The sequence below is a fragment of the Indicator indicator genome, chromosome 16 (genome assembly GCF_027791375.1).
Source record: "Indicator indicator isolate 239-I01 chromosome 16, UM_Iind_1.1, whole genome shotgun sequence".
NCBI lineage: Eukaryota > Metazoa > Chordata > Aves > Piciformes > Indicatoridae > Indicator > Indicator indicator.
Genome location: NC_072025.1, coordinates 4,319,016 through 4,340,106, shown reverse-complemented (window position 1 = coordinate 4,340,106; position 21,091 = coordinate 4,319,016). Strand labels below are relative to the sequence as shown.

Sequence of the window (21,091 nt, the reverse complement as noted above, 5' to 3'; positions counted from 1 at the left end):
CAGATATGTCTTAACCATTATGAAAACAACAACAGAGACCTAGTCTTCAGAATAGCAGACACAACGCTCTAAACCAATACATGGACAGAACCTCTGCTTTCCTTTACCTGCCTGAAGTCTGTATCACTGTGAAATATGGTGGTCTTGTTTAGCTATTACTTAACACCACATTAGCCAACAGAGGTAATGTGGTATTACGTATGTATTCTTCATCTTAGGGCCATTATAAATTTGTCATTTAGAGCACAGAGCAACTAACTTCAGCAGAACAGTGCATGAATTGAGTAACTTTAGAAGGAAGAATATGCCACCCTAATGCATGTGGGGCAAAGTAAACAGAAATAACAATAAAATAAATCATGTAACCCTTTTATGAATTATGAACTAAACATTTTAAGAAGTTTAAAAGTAATAATTTTTTAAAAATTGTGACAATCCAGAAAGCTCCCTGCACACTGGGCTGCCTTATTTACCTACCTGTTACAACACCTTAATGGATTTGAATTCCCCTTCTCTCCTCTCCTATGGCTTGAGTGACAACTGACTAATAGGATTACAGGCTCCATTCCAGTAATACAGCTCAGCTACATGCCAGCAAAAAATGACAGCCTAAACCTGAATTACATGGCCTGGGAATCCATCCAATTATTAACTAAAGTAACTGTTATTACCTAACCTAATCAAAGGAGAAGCAGCTGTTAATCTTTGGTGGCCTGCAGTGTAGTAGCGGTCAGACTGGATGAACTGTCTTTGTACTTGACTCCTCTACAGACAATAATTATGTCCTTTGTGATCAAGAAAGAAGGGCTTCCTAACCTTTCAGACAGAGGCAGCAGATGGGGAACAACTGTTTGTGTGTTCATTAACAAGATAGGGTGGATTTTATCAGAGTTTGGCATCTGTGGCACCTTCAGAAGCACCACTTACCCAATGATATGAGTATGTCTGGCAAATTTGAAAATTAGCAGACTAACAGAAAGTTCAAAATAATGTTTTCATCTCATTATATGACATTTGGTACAGAAAAAATACACACAGATAAAAAAAAGTCACTCACAGATATGCCTTATCATTCCTAATATGGTCCACAAAGAAACACATGAAAAGGTCAACTGACCTATGCTGCTGATTTGTTGGGTTTTGTTTAAATCATTAAAGTAGTCAGATAATATAAACTACACTCTTCTGAAATAAAACCAAATCAGGGGGGAAAAAAATCTGTGATGTATTTATACAAATCAAAGGATAATATAAAGCAACACAGAGCAAAACAAAGTGAGCATCAACTAGTAACAGCTTTTGGTTTCTGTGTACAACATTCCAGGAGAACAAGACTAAACCCACTCTCCTGAGCTGCTGCTTCCCTTCACACAGGACATTTGGCCAACTGCAAGATTAGTAAAAGACAAAATATGAGGTCAGAGAAACCTGCCCCACCACAAGACACTACAGAAGTACAATTTAGTTTATGCTGGGGAAAATAAAGATATGATAGGATCACAGTGCAGATGAAGATTTCTGATAATGCACACTAATAGTTAATATTTGGAAGCTGAAACTGCATGAGTTCAGGTAAGAATAAAATGATTTTTTTTAATGCCAAAGTAATTAATGATGAGCATAATATACTTAGGATATGGTCGACTCTCAATCATTTGAAGTTTTTAAATCAAACCTGATTATCTCCTAGAAAAATATGATCCTAGTTAAATCATAATTTATTAATTTGGTGCAAGAGTTATTGGGTGAAATCCAATGTCCTGGACCAAAGTACTCACTTCCATACATTTCTCCTGTTAAAGTATTATTATTAGTTAATAAGTAGAGCAGAATCAGAAATAATGCAGAGCTGTAACAGCTGAAATGATTTAATGTCAGCATTACAATCTCTGTTCTATGTGACTTAAGCACTTCACATTTTGACCATTTGAAATCTTTTAGAACTAACTTGAAAATTCTGATGTAAAGTCTCCCTCTAATACAAACATCAGAAACAATACTTTTATGTAGATTATAAGATAGTATTTACTTGCGTCAGCCAAAAGAATGCTTTCTGCTTGTCCTGCCTGAAACGTCTAAATATGAAGGTGATCTGGAAAGCCTCTTTGAACAGACCCTCAGGAACTAAAACTGTTCAGAAGAAAGTATTTCTGAATGAAAGCCATATTCTTTGAAAATTCTGATCTATTTCTGAAAGAACACACTGACCTTGTGCAACTCTATTCTACACTTGTTAAACTGTTCACTGAAGAAAGAAATAATAACTAATTAGTAAAATACAGCTGAAATCTATCTTAAGAATTTTCTTCTTTCCTTTTATCTAGTGTTTGAAGATTCTATCTAAAATGCCAAGGGCTAAGAAATGCATTTCAAAGCCACCTTAGAAAAACAAACCAGACAACTGAATCCTGGAATCCTGGACCAGCTCCTCCTTTCTATTTCCTCACCCCCTGTTAAATAAATACACAAGTGCATCTACGTGCACATACCGAAACACAGATATGTCCATGTCTGTAGAAAAACCTCCAGATATAAAACTTCATATAGTGGAAATCACTGTAGAGTACACCAAAATCATATTTTCTTTTAAAATAGACATGTTTGTTGCCTGTAATACTCCTCTCTAGTGAAATCACTATGATAATAATACTTCATCTGAAAATTGCAAACTGGTTTTCAAACTTCAGTTGCTTCACCCACAATAGAACTGCAAGCACTGAACATCAATGGGAAGCTAGTTTAGGATTAAAACATGAGCCAGAAGGGGCTCAGAAGCATTTGCACACCTGTGGTAGGGCTAGTCACTCATATTAAAGCCATGCCTATCACTTTGTATCAGCTTCTCCCTCATGCACTGCTTACATGTTAAAGCACCCAAGCTCTTTAGGTAATGCTGTGCAAAAATGCACCAAAAAGCAGGGCTTCACACCTTATCCTGCAAAGTAAAGTGTAGCTGCTGAAGCCTTAAAGTTGATTCTGAAGCTTTAAAGACAAGGCAGCTCCTCTGCTTTCTGTGTTTGCACTCCATACTGACTAATCTCCACAGCTTCATCTAGGAAAGGATGGTTACCTAGCACCTAACACGATAAGGCAGGTAAACAGGTCTTACTTTACAGAAGGTGTTTCACTCCCTGCATGATGTTCGTTACCTGCACACTTCTATGTAGAGCTCAGCCTCTAGCATGCTATTGGCGTTTTGGGTCACCTGGAAACACACTTCATATTCAGCCATCTGTGACCAACATCTCCAGATCCTTTTCCATCAGGCCACTTGCGAGCCACTCTTCCTCAAGCCTGCACATTCACGGGGTGGTTGTGACCCTTGCTGAACCTGACACCATTTGCCTCAGCTCATTAATCCAGCCTGTCCAGATCGCTCTGTAGAGTCTTCCTACCCTCAAGGAGACCTACACACCCACCCAACTTGGTATCATCTGCAAACTTATTGAGGGGTGCACTCAATCCCCCCATCCAGATCATTAATAAAGATGCTGAAGAGCACTGGCCCCATTACTGAGCCCTGGGGCACACAGCCAACTAGATTTAATCCTCTCACCACCCATTTCAGACAGGGACACCCAGCCGATTTTTGATCCAGCAAAGCATCCACCCACCAAAGCCATGAGCAGCCAGTTTCTCCAAGAGAATGGTGTGGGAATGTGTCAAAAGCTTTACTAAGGTCAAGGCAGATAACATCCACAGCCTTGCCTTCATCTGCAACGCTGGTCACCTTGCCATAGAAGGAGATAAGGCTTGCCAATCAGGACGTGCCTCTAATAGACCCATGCTGATTGCCTGGTTGTCCTGTATGTGCTACGTGATGGCACTCAAGATGACTTGCTCAATGACCTTTCCTGGCACTGAGGTCAGACTGACAGGCCTGTAGTTCCCTGGATCCTTCCAGCCTTTCTTGTAGATAAGCATCACATTTGTTAACTTCCAGTCAACTGGGACCTCGTCAGTAGGCCAGAACTGATGGTAAATGATGGAAAGGGACTTGGTGAGCACTTCCGCGAGCTCCCTCAGTACCCTTGAGTGGCCATCTGGCCTTGTAGACTTGTGTATATTTAAGTGGTGCAGCAGGTCACTATTTCCTCTTGGATTATGGGGGCTTCATTCTGCTCCCCATCCCTATCTTCCAGCTCAGGGGGCAGGGTACTCAGACAACAACTGGTCTAGCTAGTAAAGACTTAGGCAAAGAAGCCATTCAATACCTCAGCCTTTTCCTCATCCTTGGTCACTGTGCTTCTCCTCACATCCAAAAGAGGCTGGAGAATTTCCTTGGCTCTCCTTTTGCTGTTCATGTATTTATAGAAACATTTTTTGCTGTCTTTTACGGCAGTAGCCAGATAAGTTCTAGCTGGCTTCAGCCTGGTTTTCTCCCTGCACAGCCTCACAAATCTCTGTAGCTCTCCTGTGTGGCCATAGGCCAGAAACCTCCTTTTTCTACCCGAGTTCTCACCAAAGCTCTCTGTTCAGCCAGGCTGGCTTTCTTCCCTGCCAGCTCATCTTACAGCACACTGGGATGGCCTGCTCCTGCACCCCAAAGACTTCCCTCTTGAAGAATGTCTGGCCTTCATGGCCTCCTTTCCCCTTCACGAATGTACTAGTTCTAAACTGACACAGAAAGAAAAAAATGTCTGATCTGACAGCAAAAGGCCACAGACAGCACAGACTATGTGTATTGGAAGCTAACAACATTTAGTTGCATCCCACAGAACCAGAAATCAACACAGCAGTCTTCAGCTACACCTACTGTGCACAATAATCTTGGAGCAAATAAACTGCAGAGCTTAACTGTGAACTGAACTTGCAAACAAGTTAAAAAATATTACGTGGATGACATCTAGTACAAGTTCCTATTTATATGTTCATATTGCAGAAAAGGTTAATCCACAGATTAGAGAAACTCTGGGCAAACAAATTATTGATGATCTAAAGCTGCCTCATACAACCTGCAACACCCAACACATATCTGACCTATTGACTTCTTCCTGGTAGTGATAGGGCAAGGCTGTTTGGGCAGGAAATGGTGTCCAAAAAGCTCCTCTGTGTGCACTCACAGCCTGCTCTTTGAACTCTCAGCTACTGTGTTCTTATTACCAAATCTCCTGCTGGAGTTATCAGATCAGGTAATGTTTCTACTACTAGTAGCACTCTGAACCATATGCAATTAATCTAGTAGATACAGGTCAATATTCCATACTCCAGGCTTTGAACACTGCTGAACCTTCTTTACACCATGTTTTAGTGGCACTGCACATGATTAGCGCTCAGTGCTGAACGCTACACTAAAATACACGAAAAATCCCTGATCTCCCAGTTAAAGGGTTAAAAGGAGCTGATTAATTTGAAAGAGACTTATATCTCAGATTTTCCATCACTTATATCTGCTTCACCAGTTCCCAAGTTCAAGCTCTGAAATCAGGTTCTCCACTTTCCCAAGGAAAGCTAAAGACTTGACTAACACTTGCAACAAAGAAAGCATGAACATAGGATTCCCTGTATTAGCAAAATGATTACATTTTTTTGGTGGCAAAATACAGAGTTCCAAGGGCCTGAATTCTACTTTCAGCTAGTAAACCAGACTTAATTTTTAAGTCTGGCAATTCAATACATTTCATCAAGTTTGGATTTTGACTTTAAATAATTTTTAAACTGCTGTAATTCAGCTTTACCATCTGATTGATGACTTCCCTTCATGTCACATCACTGCAGTTTGGGAACTGGCTACTGCAGGAGTATCCAAAGTTGAAAAACTAATGGGTGGATTGAAAAATTAATCCATTCTTTGTAGAGAAACACAACCTACGCTTATCAAAACAAAGTTTTAACTTCTGATTATCAATAAAAATAAGAGTAGTAATTACTTTCATAAAGAACAAAGACATAAAAGATGAAAGCACAGTGTGTGTTTATTTTATTTTTAACCCCACTTTGGTCACAAAGTGTCCACTACCCAATATAAAAGTCCACTTCTTGGTGTAAACCAGTACACTATGTATCAAACTCTTCCCACGGCTAAGAGCCAAAAGACACACATGACACGTAAGGGAAAGGCAGGAAGTTACAACACGACAGCACCAATGACTCCACAGGGTCCCACTGCACAGTCATGAGGGTGGAGGTGGAAAGGGCACAGGACTAATATGAGGCTTGGGGACCTCTGATGGCTTATCATCCACAGCCATGAAACTGGTATGTCAGCTGCTGCCAGAGCCCAGCCCAGCTCCTGGTCCTGTGCCACTGCTGCTCCTGCAGCCAAGCTGGCCTGCTGCTCAAGCACTGGAGGCTGGGCACCCCAATGGGCACCACTGATCAGTGTACCATGTAGATGGCACAAACCTCATAAACAGCCATAAATAGGCTCATGAATAGTGCCTCATAAACAGCCATAACTAAATACAGAACTTTGAGAATTAACATGAAATTAACTTAGCAGGTAATATTCTTGGCCTTAGAAAACATATCAGGACTAACCAAAGTAAAGTTTTACACAAGCATTTTTCCTCTGAAAAGAAAACGTGACTTCTAAACAGCTTTATTGCTCCTCAGGACTACAACGACATGCTGTTGTTTCTGCCAGTAGTGTCCTCTAGTGGGGAAATGGGAGATAGACAAGAAGATTAACAGTGGGCTGCATCACAGAATCACCACCTCTCAGTCACAAACATGCCCATAAAAATATGGCATCTTGACCAAACTTTTCATTAATATAATAATGCTGAAACATAAACATTAAATAACTTTTTAAAACTTCAGTCAGACTGAGATATGAATCACTGGTGAGGCCATACACAGTAACTGGCTGTGGTGAATCATATACAAATAATGTGCTTGTGTGTAAGCATGTAGATACATAGGATCACAAAATACATAGACAATGTGGCTATAATATGAGTAAAACGCCACTAGTTTGTGACTGAAGTTCAATGAAACAGTAATTTCACTCTTTTTCAGATATAATGCCCTATGATGTTTCTCCTGACACTAAGACTGTGACAGATGAGCTGACAACTCCTGCGATTTCTCCTGCCCTCAGCAAATCCATGTATCGGATGTTTTGTTGGGTTTCTTCTACAGGTTTCTCCCTTTTAACACTTAACTACTGACTGCAGCTTGCCTACAGCAATATTCTGCTACTGAAACAAAAAATCTATTCTATTCACAACTCTGAAACTCATCTGTTACTGCCTTACTCTCTTCATCTCTTCCTTTTGCTACATAAAAGACAACCAAAAAAAAAAAATTTTTTTGGGGGGGGAATGTGGTAAAAAAAAAAAAAATTTTTAAGGACCACAGATTTTTGCCACCGTCTATTCTTAGGTGACCTTTCAATGGTCCAAAGCCAAGAATTACTGGTTTTGAGAATATCGGTGAATCATTGCTCTACTGGCAAACACTCTTGCTTTCTTCAGACATACTGATCATCCTTGCCTCTAAAGAGTTCAGCTGATTAACAGAACTAATTTAAATCTGGATCAAATGTTTTCAGCCAAAATTGAGGTTTAAAAATTTGTGCTTCTAATTCACACTCAACGGTCATCTTCAATTATGAAATAAAAGTCACAAAGCTCAAATACTAGCTTGTGTGATTTACAGATAGTCTGATTTTTCCAGTGACATAATCTAGCATAAAATGCACCACCTATTTATGTTTATACCTGTTAAGCTATTGTTTAGCTTATGAATTCAAACTTCCAAAAGTTCAACATAAAATTACAGCATCTTGTCTAATACTCATTCAAAGCAACAATGATGATGTGCAGCAATGATACCACGTTCAGTTCAATCGTCATCACTAGCCACTTAAGAAAAGCCTGATACATTATTACCTTTCAGCTGGTCTAGTATTATTAAAAAAAAAAATAAAAATCCAGCCATTCTATTCAGTGTTCTTCAGTCCTCTTTGATGGCTACACTACTCTGCTAGACCAGAAACAAACAGCCACCCAGGTGCTTCAGTCAGCTTCACAAACCTCTGCAGCGCCCAAATTAAATGCATAGAAGGAATCACAATTCCCACTGTATATAGACTGAAAAGTAAGTATCAATAATGAGTATTTGTAGCATAGAATATTTGCTTCTAAAATATATACATAATATATATATTTATATACACATACAGGTGGGACAACTTTAAATCTCCATATAGACTTTGGAAGAAATTTTTTATGAAGGGTACAAAAGAAGCTTACACACATTCCCCTTAACATTGCTTTTGTCCCATACCTTAGGCCCTCAATAGTTCTTCATTTCATTGTTTCAGTTTCTGATGATTCAGAGTTTGTATTACTGGGGTGCGGGAGAAACCAGGAGCAGCCAGCCAGGGAATTCAGTGTGCCTCCCAAAAACTGGTCTATTAATCTTCACACTGGCTGTGGTCACCATACCCAATGGGCCTGACCATTTAGAGTATAAAACATAAATACAGGGCCTGACAGTCTTTACAATGGGATAAACACTGTCTGTCTACAGTCCCCATGTATTTGAAAGCTACGACAAACATTATACTGAAATGTAAATAACTGACATCACAACTGCTGAAGCAGGCGGCTGAAAAAGCTATCTGAAAATTACAAACCCCAAAACACTGTCTGACACAAAACAAGCACTAATGGTCACTCAGAGAGCATCTTATAGAGGTCAGGAGCACTGAGATCCTTCTTGAAAGAAGTATTAAAATACTATAGTCAATTAATAGCTCAGATTCATACATTTTAAATCACACTTTTTCTAAGGGAGTGTATTTCAACACTCCCCCCCCTCCCCCAAACCTGTTTCCAGAATACTATTCTGAATTAGTAATAAAAGTATCTTGAAACTTAGCCTACTGAGAAGTGGCTACTTCTAGATTTGTATGAAGAGAGCTGCTAAGTCACTATAAGTACTGGGGCCCAACTTACTAAGTCTCCTATTCTCCTGGCTTGGCCTTACTTTAGTTTGCACTCACTATTACTTACTGAGAGTCTGTCAGAGATGAGGGACACAGCTATCCTCAAAACTGTAAAAATCTTAGCTAAGTTTTGTGAACATCAGAACCAGCGAAATCTTGCTTATTAGGGCTTTGGGCCTCATGGCAGAGGTGTGAGCTTCAGCTGCAACATTTGCTTATGCTGAGACATTTGTAAAACCTCCATCTTTCCCCTGTGCTGCAGCCCTCTCTCCAGGACCTTAGTTAAAGGTATCTTCGAACTTCTGTTGTGATGAAGATCTCCATAACAGTGGCTACATAAGAAAAATCATATAAAAATAATCCCAGTTAAGTGGATTAATTGCTGCACTGGGATTCCAAAAAATCCTGAGATTCTCTCATGATCATATTGAAACTCCATGCCATACACCCAGTCAGGATCAGCAGACACATTAAGGGCTTGTACGAATTTAACTAACGTGATTTAACTGTAGTGGTTTAGCGGCAGCTGAGCCAGGTGAAAGAGCTCCTGCCCTCAGCTGCATGTCACCATCTGTACTGAACGTAGGAACTGCCATGTTCCTCCAAATAATGCTGTCTGCCATTTCTGCCTAGCCCAGAGCTATCAAAATCACCTAGAGTAAATACTTAAAAGTAAGACTTTTCAAACCTAGATCACAAAAAAAATTCCTCTAAAAAACATTCCAGGAAGAACTTCAGGGAAGTGATGTTCCATCAATAAGTCTAAGGGTGACCATCTGAGAGGCAGCAACCTCTGACCCCGGTCAGGTTCATAGCCTTAGAAACATATGTACTTGAGTCAGTTAACATCCAACGTCTATGCAGTACAGAATCATTTTCTTTTTTCAATCAGTATATGTCATCTCTATACACTGAGGGAAAGGATGCTGTAAGCATAAGCAAATAGAACTGTATCTGTACTACAAGCACTAAATAAACTGGTCCTACGCAGGAAATTTGAGTGCTCAGGTAAAACTTGAGCAGTTAATCTAGGTTTTCTTGCACATGCAAAACACACTTCCCATCATCAGTGGATGTGGAAAATTAGTCCATAAAACAATGAAAATGTACAAAATCAAAATAACTGCAACAGAAAAACTGTTTTAGTCCTGTGGTTTCAAACACCAGCTCTGCCTTCTTTCAGGGAGTATGTGAGTTTTACTTTTAGCATCAAAGGCCTATTCATGGGAGATCTTAAACTGAGCATTATCAGATCTTGTTAAGAGCTTGAAGAGTCCGGTATGACAGCCAGGACTTTCTAGTAACCTCTGCGTGCATTTTGTTGTTGTGTCTGTGTGTGGGTTTTCTTTTTCAACATACTTTTAAACAAAGCAGAGGTGAAAGTGAATACAACTGCCTTCCAGAGTTTCTGCAAGAACGGATGAGAGACTTTGCACTGAACCCAAGGACTGCCTTCCATCATGTAGAATAGACCCCCAAGCCAGCACCCTGGAAGCACACGTTGCAGATACATCTTGGGGACAGTAGAGCAGGCCTGTACAACGGACTGGGATTTGTGCTTCCTGCTTGATGTCACCAGCACAAGCAAGAACATGTGACCTGAGAGGTACAAATCAATTTAAAACTGGAATGACATTGTGGTTTATGACTTCAGAATACCTTTCCTATTTATTTAATTAAAATATGTGTGAACCACAGGTTGCATTGCATTAATGCCCACACTGCATGGCACATCCCCAAAACCTGCACTTCAGCTTGCTTCCCTGAACATACTTTTCTGGCACAGACTGCAATACTTCTAACAGTTGTAGAGCTTCATCCAAGTAAGCAAACGTGGACATACCAGTAAGTGTCTGGAGATGTAACAAACACTTGAAGCAAAACAAAGCAGCTCCTCTTTTGTTTACCAGCACTCAAACCATGAATTGGATTCAGAGTGGAAGCTGTCAGTTTTGCTGTGTTTGCAATGGGAAACCAGCAGCAGCCCTGGAATTCTGTGTTAAGTAGAAGCAGGTAAGGTGCTACAATAAACAGCCAGGACTTCAGAAAAGACAGTGGTGAAGATGTACTTTTGCCCAAGAAACAGATTTCTCAAATCTGAGTAGCTAGAGGATATGTTGATATAAATCTCTTTTAGTTTACATTAAACAAACTCTTCTTGCTGCATTGGTGAAATTTCTTGGCCCCAAGTGTAGAATCTGCTTATGTCCAGCAGACCACGAAGGCATGCAAAACAAAAGCAAGTTTGACCACAGTAATCACACAGGCATGCTTCACCCCACATTATAAAAGAAGTTCAGAAATGAGAAAAAGCCTTATTCATTACTATGAAATACAACAGATAACCACTAAGTCGATAAAGGAACTGATAGTCTGATTTGATTCTACCTGAAGGCAAATCCCAGTGAGACAGTGCTGCCATTCTTTCATATGTGGGGTTTTTTTGTGTGTGTGTGATTCAAGTTTGCTCTTTAATGCTATTTTAGCACAGTCATGGAGTTTCTAATGAGTTGAATAACCCTTCCTTCTGGTGAGAAATTTAATAGCATTCATTTTTCTTATTTACTGTTACCAACAGCAGCTCAGCAATTTTTTTTCATGGTTTGTAAAACAAATCTTTATTTCCCTGGTGAGGCTGTATAAATACATTTTTCAGTCAGTGTAAACTCTTAAAAAAGGAAAAATCCAATGCTTCACAGTAGGACTGAAAAGAGGTTTTTCTGGATCAATTTTATTTTACAATACTTTTGCATGACCACTTCTGAGCCTGAAGAATTTGTCGTAAGTGGCAAGGATCTATTGTAGTGAACTCTGTCCTCCCTCAGGGCAATTCTTTATTCAACCCAGGCCATTAGCAAGGGTAAATCAATGTTATCAGCTCACACACACTGACAGCTTGTGTGGTTCCCACTCCCTCATTCCTCCCCCAACATTATGGTATATTTTTATGCTCTCCAGGGAAATTCAATTAACAGTGTCAGTCTCCTCCTCCCAGTTGATGACTGACACCATCAAGATTCTTTTCATTGCCTATGGACATGTAAGATGTGTCTGCTGATTTCTTGACTCACAAGTTAACGAGAGAATTACTATCCACTTCTATAAATGACTATGTATGATCTGTGCTGTAAACACAGTGACAGCTATTGAAATCAATCTTTCTTGACCTTATTGATTAGGACACTCAGAATAATACTTCTCCAGCAGTAATGTTTTGGGGTTAAAAACTCAAATTAACAACAAAATAATGCTTGTCTATTAATGCTGTCAAATTTATCTTTGAATTCCCCACTGCAGACTCAACAAGCAGTAAAACATCACAAACAAAAAAAAAATGATTAACATTTAGCTGTAATTCACATCTCATCACAAAATAAATCTCAGAAACAGCTACTGATGAGCACCTGGATACACACCACTTCCCAGAAACCGTTTCCAATAATTTAGATAACTTCCAAAATAGATACATATTTTTATAGTCTTCATGCAACAACAGGATTTCTGTGTTTTGAAATAAATAACAATTCGATGTTTCAATAATTAACACAAACGCTGCAAAACTGCCACAAATCTTTCAAAATTAAATTTGATCAGCAGCTCCAAGCAACTACGAGAATACACCACAGAACCCTGTGCATCCCAGGCAGCATTCAGCATTTAACAGCACAACCTATTAGCAATTGTGTTCCACATTGACTAAGCTATGAAAAGCATCAAGCAACCTCATCTTCACAGATATCAACCCTGAACCACAATGATGCATCTCCCTCCTCAGATTCATTAACTTGGTTTCTCTCATAACTAATTGTCATTATTTCTTTATTACCTATAGGACAACAAAGTATATTCTAATGGTTGGAGAGAGAGCAGAACATAATGTTCAAACTGCAGTCTCACATACTGTGGTCCTAATGGAACAAAATCAAGACACAAAGTGCTGTGGCATCAGACTGGCCATGATGACACAGTAAAAAAACTAGCAAATACTATGCTGTCAATTAAAAAAATCCAACATTTGCCATAAATCAAAGCACGCTCTAGAAATGTAGCACTTTGAAGAAATTCAAAGCACAGAAATACCCCACAAACATGCACATCATACCTTCATTCTCCATCAAAGATTGCTGGCTTTGTTGTACTCTGGGAAAACTCAACAGATTTGTGCTTCTTCAAAACTCAGCCACAACGTCATACTAGGGTGGCTGTGACAGCAAAGCTGTCTCAATTTTTTGTTTCTCTCTTCTCTACTAGTTGTTTTGGCCCTTTGTTGTTCAAGCTGTTTGTAAATCCATATGCACTATAAAGTAGATGACTGAAATGGCCCAGGTTAAAAATCATCCTAATGAACACACAGGTGATTTAGCATCAGTCATGAGTGTTTTCAGCGCTTCTTCAAAAGAATCTCCATAAAACCTGATGTCTAGATAAAAGCCCCCACTACCGCATCTACTATAGAGAAGCGCAACAGCAGACACTGCTGGTTACACAGAGGTCACATACTCATCAACACGTTTAGAACACTCCCAAATCCAAACTGATGACATTCGAGAGCAAGACAGTTTATGGATCAAACTTAAGTTATACAGTAACATCACCATACCTCTTTCTCCAGAATACGAGAGATCTCTCCCAAAGTCCTGTCCAGAGCAGAAACCTTGTTGTTCCCCAGTGAACAGCTATCCTGCATTTGGAGGTGCTTTACGAGGTCTTTTGCTAATCGCTGTAACCTTCCACATTAAACAGAAAACAAAGGGCAGTTAAAGCACAAAACCCACCTGATCATGTAAATTTTCATCTTTGTAATGAAACTCTGTGAACTGAATTTCAATAAAGCAATTACAAAAACCTGTGCAAACCTAGTTTTTTGTCACCTATGCAGAACAGCATGTAAAATATGAAATACAGCAAGAAGATACAGTCGGCTTAGAGTGTCTATGACATTCCACTACCTACTCTTCAGGGAAATGGCACAGAAAGTGTGTGTAGAGTACAGTCACAAAGGAGCTCCTTTATTAGCTACGTATTTGCTTCTATTACCGTTGAACTGAAAAATACCATTCTCCCTCCACAGCTTATCCTGCTAGTTTTTGTCATCTTCATTTTCAAAACTTTTCTACTTTTCTACCATCATTCAATCCTTTCAGCCCACTTAACTGAGTACTTTGCTCTTGAAGTGAGTCAGGGAAAGACTACTTGGCTAATTTCTTATAGGCATCATAAAAGAAATATCTCTTTAGGGTGATCTGAATAAGTGAAAAGTAGTGACTTTGCAGACTAACTCAAAAAGGCCATTTTATTAATCAGGGTCAGTAACGAAGCCAAAATGCAGAGGTGGGAGAAAAGTGGACACGGGTGGGTTAGGATTCAGTTCAATCTTACACATCTGCATCTGGGCTATTCACCTATAATCTCCTGCTAGGGAGCAAGCAGAAATATGCAGTTTCAAGGCACCATTCATTTCATCCTAAGGTCTAAATTAAAACAGTCAAAATACACTCACAGTTCATCCTTCTTGGCCCTGAATGTGAAGTCAGTAACTAGCTCAGATGGACTTCTACAACTGTAGATGCATTAAGGCAGATGAAAGCAATGCTAAACAGAGACCCTTAACTGGAGATTGAGAGTATGAAGGAAAGAAGGAAGGATCATTCAGTACTTGCCACACATTTGTCAGTCATTGCCTTAATAGCTGCTACTGGCTGCTCCTAATGACAGGCTCAGCATTCGGTGGACCTTTGGTTTGATCTACTGAGTAATTTGTACTGAAAGTGGGATGGAGCTGGTAACCAAGCAAGATGTGTGGGAGAAATACTGCTGTGACTAGAAGCACTCTATAGGAGGGAAAAAAGATGGGAAGGGAACTGATGCTTAACATAAAATAGGAGGTCGTCAGTGTAAAAGAGCCAGAAAGCATTCCTAAAGTGGCGAAGAGAAAACTGCATCAAGTAGTCCCTGAGAGGTGAGAAAGGAAATGGAGTGCCTGGGGAACTTACCAGAGTAGTCTGTGTATAAAAAAAACCAGAACACTTATTTGGGGGCAAGAATAATTTTCACTTGGTAAGAAACAGGTACTTTACTTGGAAAAAAAGAAGAGCTTTGTTAAAAGCTTTTAAGAGATTCTGAAAATATATATGGTTTTAAAGCACAAATAAAAATTATTTGCAAAATTTCAAGTCTTGGACTTCTTACTATCTGGTCAGCTGGATCCACTAATATTCAGCCAGGATTTTTTTAAGACAAGAAAAATAAGGGGAGATAAACATCCTGATGAGATTTTCTGGGTGGAAAACGTTCCGTGTGGAAACCGAGGTTGGAGAAAATCTCTAACTCAGTAAACCACAAGCTAAAATGGGAAAGAAAATTAAAAGCCAAAGCACAAATAACTGCAGGACTTGGAGAGTAAAGCAGATGACTGCGAAGCATAGGAGTGGCTTGCAGCACCAACAAAGTCGTACTGCTGCAGTCCAGAATAATGATCTAGAAGCAGAGTATTTCAGGTATTCTCCTGGAATGTGACTTTCAATGGCTATTGTCTTGGCAATATCCCAGTGCATTAAGCAGAAAAGACTTTCTCTCTTTGAAACATCTACCCAAATTCCATGATTAAACATACATAAAGCACTGAAAAATCCCCACCACGCTATATATTGTAACTTCATCTGACAGAGACAGTGAGACTGGTTTCCATTTGCTTCATTTAACATCAGAGGGGTGGAATTCAACCAGGATTAACCACAGAGGCTAAAGAAAGGTACTTTACTAATCTACATCAGGCATCAGCACACAAATGTGTGTAAGATTTATCTAAATCTCACTGCTCAAAAGGGCTCAAGTAGAAAATATTCATATTACACCGCTACTTCTGTTCCCAATTCCCCTTTTCCTTCTCTTCAGTCTATAAAGAAGTCACACAAGTGAAATGCCATGTTCAGTTTCTGTCCTCAGTTTAAGAAAACCTGCTGTACAAAACATTAAATCTGAAAAAAAAAATCTTCTGGCTTTCCATTTCTTCTAAAAGTCTTTGTGGACTCTTTTACCAAAATTCAAATTTTCTAAGTGTGTGTTCAGCATTATACAGTAAGAAATGTGAAAAATAGGTTTTTGTTTCTGCCACATTAAAGAATTACCTCCTACTTCATGTTGGTCTTCTGTCAAAAAAAGGTAACATATGCTATGTGATCACGTGGTGAAGAGAAGGGAAATAAAAACTCCCTCCTCCCACCAAATGAAACTTGGAGAAATAATTTTAATTTCATATCCTTTACACTGACTTCTTGGCAGTGTCAGAGACATAAGACTGATTTTAGGACTGTTTTGAAGGACTAGAGATCTAGTGCAAGATGACTTGTGCTTGGCTATTGAATTTGTCATTGCTGTGAAGGGATTTGGAAAGAGAACTCTTTGTACATATTGTACTCCTTGTACACTTTCTGTGTGATGTCGATTAATACAGCATGGTATCAAAATGCTAATACTGTTGAGTCCAAATCCAAACATTTCAAGATAATTATTTAATCCTCCTTCTGTTCCACAATTTTAATTCCTCCAATGCTTACTATGCTGTATAGTGAATGATATATAGCTGAAAATTTACTGGACTAACTAAAAAGGAAATTTAAGGTTAATATCTTTTTCTCTGAAGTTATTTACATCTCACTAATTAAGATTTTTAGTATTGCCCATAAATGGATAATTCAGAAAGCTGAAGAAATATCAGAATGGACACAAGGCACTGATTGGTCTTGGAACATTATCGTAATGTAAACTTTAATAAACACTATGTTCAGCAAACACAAATAAATTATCTGATCTTTTTGCACTGCAAATGGGAAAATGAGGGATATTCATACTAAAGGTTTATATAGAAAGTATATAGACAAAAATACACAAAACTACGTATTGTGTGAATTAAAGGCTTCTTTTTAGCATGGGCTTAATATTTTTAGCAGATTTTGTGTATTTTATAGGCTAAAGGAAAAAGATCTGTTAATATTTATAGACCACATTTCATCTCTAGAAAAAAAAAAGCCTTGAAACAGTATCAGTGTATTTCAGCACTTCCACATTGAAATCCATGATTTCCTGGCTGTACACTGAATGTATGCAAGGAAGGATTAGTAAGGCTGGGCAGAGCACGGGATTCTCTGTGGTTCCTGTCCAGAAGGAGCGGTTATTCCTCCTGTATGTTCCTGCTGAGGGCGGCCAGATGCCAACCAGGCACACAGCCCCGATTCTTCCCAATGCAGCCTGCACCTGGAGAGAACTGAGAGGGTCTGTGGCAGTTCCTACCCAGCCTGAAACGGAGCTATGCTGCATGCTCTGAAAGCAATGTAGAGCCCCCCCACTACTCCATACTGCCAGCACTTTGACCCCCTGCAGTAACATTCACACGCATGGTGGCACACGTGGCACGCTCCCACTGCTCCTGGTACGCAACGGGAAACACCTTGCTACATCTTGACACAATCCCAAACACCGCTAGACATTAAACATCTACATCAGCAGCTTCACATATCTTCTTTAAGTTTTTTAATGGGCTTTTATCTGGAAAGTGGTGAAAAGTTCCTCTGAAGATTATTTTCTGAACATATTTATTTGAATTCCTATAGTGGAGAGAATCCAGGAGCAACAGACTGGCTGCTCCCAGGTGAGAATATCCACAGTCCATTTTCTTTAAAGTTCCTCTTGCCACATCAAATAGTTCAGAGAACAAAATACCTACCAAGTAAGCAGTGCTTGGAATTATCCTCCCACTAAAGGACATTCTTTTTTAAAGATACTTTAAAGAAAATAAATCCTTTCCATACATTTTCTAAAACTCTGGTTTCTAAAAAAAAGTACTGGGATCCATATACAATCCCCCTCAAGAATCAGCTTCAGTATTCTGAAACTGGAACAGGTCTGCCTTTGATATCACGTCTACCAGAAGAGAAGAAACCCTGGCTGCTTACTGATACTAGTGTATCACCAATGTAAAGCTGGGAAAGCATTTGGATCAGTGCTTCCTTCGTGCATAAAGGGTTTATAAATCTGCTAACCTTAAACTAATCAGAACTACTGAAACAATCTATCAGCTGCAGCATGAAATCAGTAGTCTTGTAATATTAAAGTGGCTTAATCTTAAAGGTGATCTAAAAAGGCTTTTTACCTGCCAAAGACTAATTCTGGGTTCTGTCTGTCTTCTGTAACAACTGACAACATGACTAAGTACTAACATCAGATAAGAAATTGCATTCCATAAATGGTTTTAGTTGTTTGCAAACACACAATCAATTTGGGGGGAGAGGAGTGAGTAAAGAAATGTGGTATAAGCATGTAAGTGATATTTAATGATTTCATTCGAAGCCACATTTGCTTCTGCTAAGTGAATAAACCTACCAGTCGGTCATATTTTAAATGGAATTTTGAAATTTGGTTTGTTTTAAAATTCCACTAAGTTAAAAAGTATTTTTTGTTCATTACCATACTTCCACTCCAACCTGAATACTTCAAAACTTCCTTTGGGATAAACAAAAAGTACTGCCATTTCTTTTCACACTAAGAATGCATGTAGCATTTTCAGGTTTTGCCCCTGTTGTTCTCTGAGGTAACTTCTCTCAGTAACTTTACACATCTCCTGAGAGCTGTTAAAACTCCTAGGATTGGCAGGAGCTTTCTCTCTCTCAGCCAGGTGCAGTAGCAGTTCTGTAGCTCACAGTTCTGGCTAAAAAGACAATAGTCTTAACGGGGTTTATGGCTTCTCAACATAGTCATGTTTCAGTGGACATGTACTGTTTTCTTCTTTCAGCTGATTGTTCTTCCTGTTCTTCTCGGTTAAGCAGGATCCTGTACTTAGCTATGCTGAAAAGGTATTTTCCTATTATTTTTTGTGGTCTTAAGACTACATTTCTCCACATAAACAAACATGGTCTGGGCTCTTGCCTCATGAAATTTCTCACCCTCTCATCCTTTCCTTTACAGAAGGGGATAAAACTACCCTTCCCTATTCTTCTTCTATTTTGTATAATGTATTCTGTAAACAAATTTTAATAGAAATAACTGGACTTCTGGTTAACTCATAGTCAGTACTCTTCTTAAAAAGTCAGTTCAGACTTCAGCTCCCATTGTTACCCTCCTGACTCCAAAGGCGACGAACATTTGAGCCCTTATGGTAGGTAAAAAGTTGTGTAATTTTGAAAATAACAGTAACAATGATATCCAAAAGTACATTTTTGAAGTTTAGATGTTAGCATCTGCTGGATCACTAGGTTTCTATGTGAAAACTGCAAAAGAAGTCCCCCATGAGACCTGTGACAAAAGATCTCAGCTACACAGTGGCCATCACTCTAGTTCACACCAAAAGGGCTACAGTCCTAACAGAGACAAATAAGAAAGCAGATGCAACAGAAGATGCTGCCTGAAAGCACACTATCATTTTGTTAAGTGAAGAGAAATGAAAACTGTAAAGTCAGGATCAGTCAAGAGATTACAAAAGAAAAAGAAAATTTTAAAAATGTAAAAAACTGAGTATCTTTTGCACTGTAACTGAGACAACTGGCCAAATGACACCAGTGATCATCGGAATCGGAAATGAATTGAAGTGGAAGCTTATCAATATCTGCAGTCAAACACACACATTTCTACTTTCTGACAGCTAGACCCTATTTTTTTAATTTCTGGTAGCAAAGAAAAGTAAAACACAGAAGCTACACATCTAGAAGTCTTAGTATGCCATGAAATTAACCTTGAAAACTGAAGTGCTGATTATTAAGAAACGAAGCCAACAACAGAACTTTCCTCCCTAGTGTGTTTATGCAGGTGTGCCATCTGGTGGAGATGTTTCCTTTTGTTATGTCAAACCTCAGTGATGGATTTTTATTTTAAAACACAGGCTTTCAAACTATTGAAAAGACTGTGTAAAAGATACTGCATACAGGCTAGTTCTATATACAAGCAAGGAATCTGAATAGTAAGTATCTGAGCATCTTAACCAACAGTAACTTCTAAAGAAAGAAAAAAAAGCATATCAGCAATCTATGATTGAAGGAAACAACCATGAAACACACAGGTTTCAGAGGTTATTACCTTACTCTGAAGACAAATATCCCCAATTTGGAAAGCCAGAGTAATTTTAGGATGAAGATTTTTGAATCCAACTGTTGAGAGACCACAGCCTGACCTGTACAGACCTCATGAGCACAACTGTAAGAAAGGCATACCATCTGCCCACTATCCTGTTTAACAGCAAACTCTACATGGACGTTGGAGGAAAATTAACAATAGGGCAAGCATGCATAATCCTCTTTACTAATTTGTTTCTTTCCCTATTTTCAGCTTAGGAATCTCTTGGGCTGGATGTAGTTTCCCAAAACTGCAGCAGTGAATCTGTTAGCATCTGCATGATTTTGTCAGTAAGCTCCATACATCCATATGTTAAGAACCAGTGTATGGTTTGGGATCCTTTTCCCATGCCATTTATGACCATGTAGATCCCTGTAACGTATCCCCACCAGAACTTCCTCCCATTATCACATTTTTCACCAGAATGCTAAGTACCAGTTTACTCAATCCCTAACAGAGATTTCCTGCCTTCTCTGAACCTTTAACAATCCTGGCACATCCTTCCTAGGACAAAAAAACTCATGTAGTATTCAAGAAACGTAGATGGCCCAAGCAATCCTACATAATGGAATTCTTTGTGTAGCACTTAATATACACTGGATTTCACCTGTCTGCCATCTTACTGCCCAGTCACTCACTCTCTTCAAAATTATCATTCAGTATCAGCTCTTGTCCCTACTATGCACGAGTATCTTTGCATCATCACGATCATCAAACTGTCATTTCATTACTCGCCTTCTTTTTCAAGTCACTTGTGAATATGTTGCAGAGCTCTACCAGCAACCTCCCTATTCTGCAAGGACTGATCATGTGCTCCACTTTCAATGTTTAAACTGATTTGCACTTAATCTACATCTAGATAGTTTCTTTTAAAATACTTGATGACAGATCATATGAAAATCTCTTTGGAAATCAAAATATTCTGCATCTTTTTTGCCAACCAGTTCCAATAGAATCAGAAGGCAAAAGCCTGGAAATTTTCAAATTCCAGCTAAGGAGGCAGAATTTGTCAGTGATGATAGGTCTTGTTTTAAGCATACCATCTAACTGTTTTCACCTATGCCTTGTTCTAGACAATAAAAAGGTCTATTCTCT

The 21,091-nt window shown here is 39.0% G+C and overlaps 1 protein-coding gene across 1 annotated transcript in view; it reads right to left on the bottom strand.

Annotated features, from left to right (window-relative positions):
• The window catches only part of SCAPER (S-phase cyclin A associated protein in the ER), a 125,296-nt gene that overhangs the window by 61,990 nt on the left and 42,215 nt on the right, over positions 1–21,091 (bottom strand). Inside the window, exon 18 of the mRNA XM_054387894.1 lies at positions 13,497–13,623. Coding sequence (XP_054243869.1) covers positions 13,497–13,623 — 127 coding nt within the window. The remainder of the gene's footprint in view (positions 1–13,496; positions 13,624–21,091) is intronic.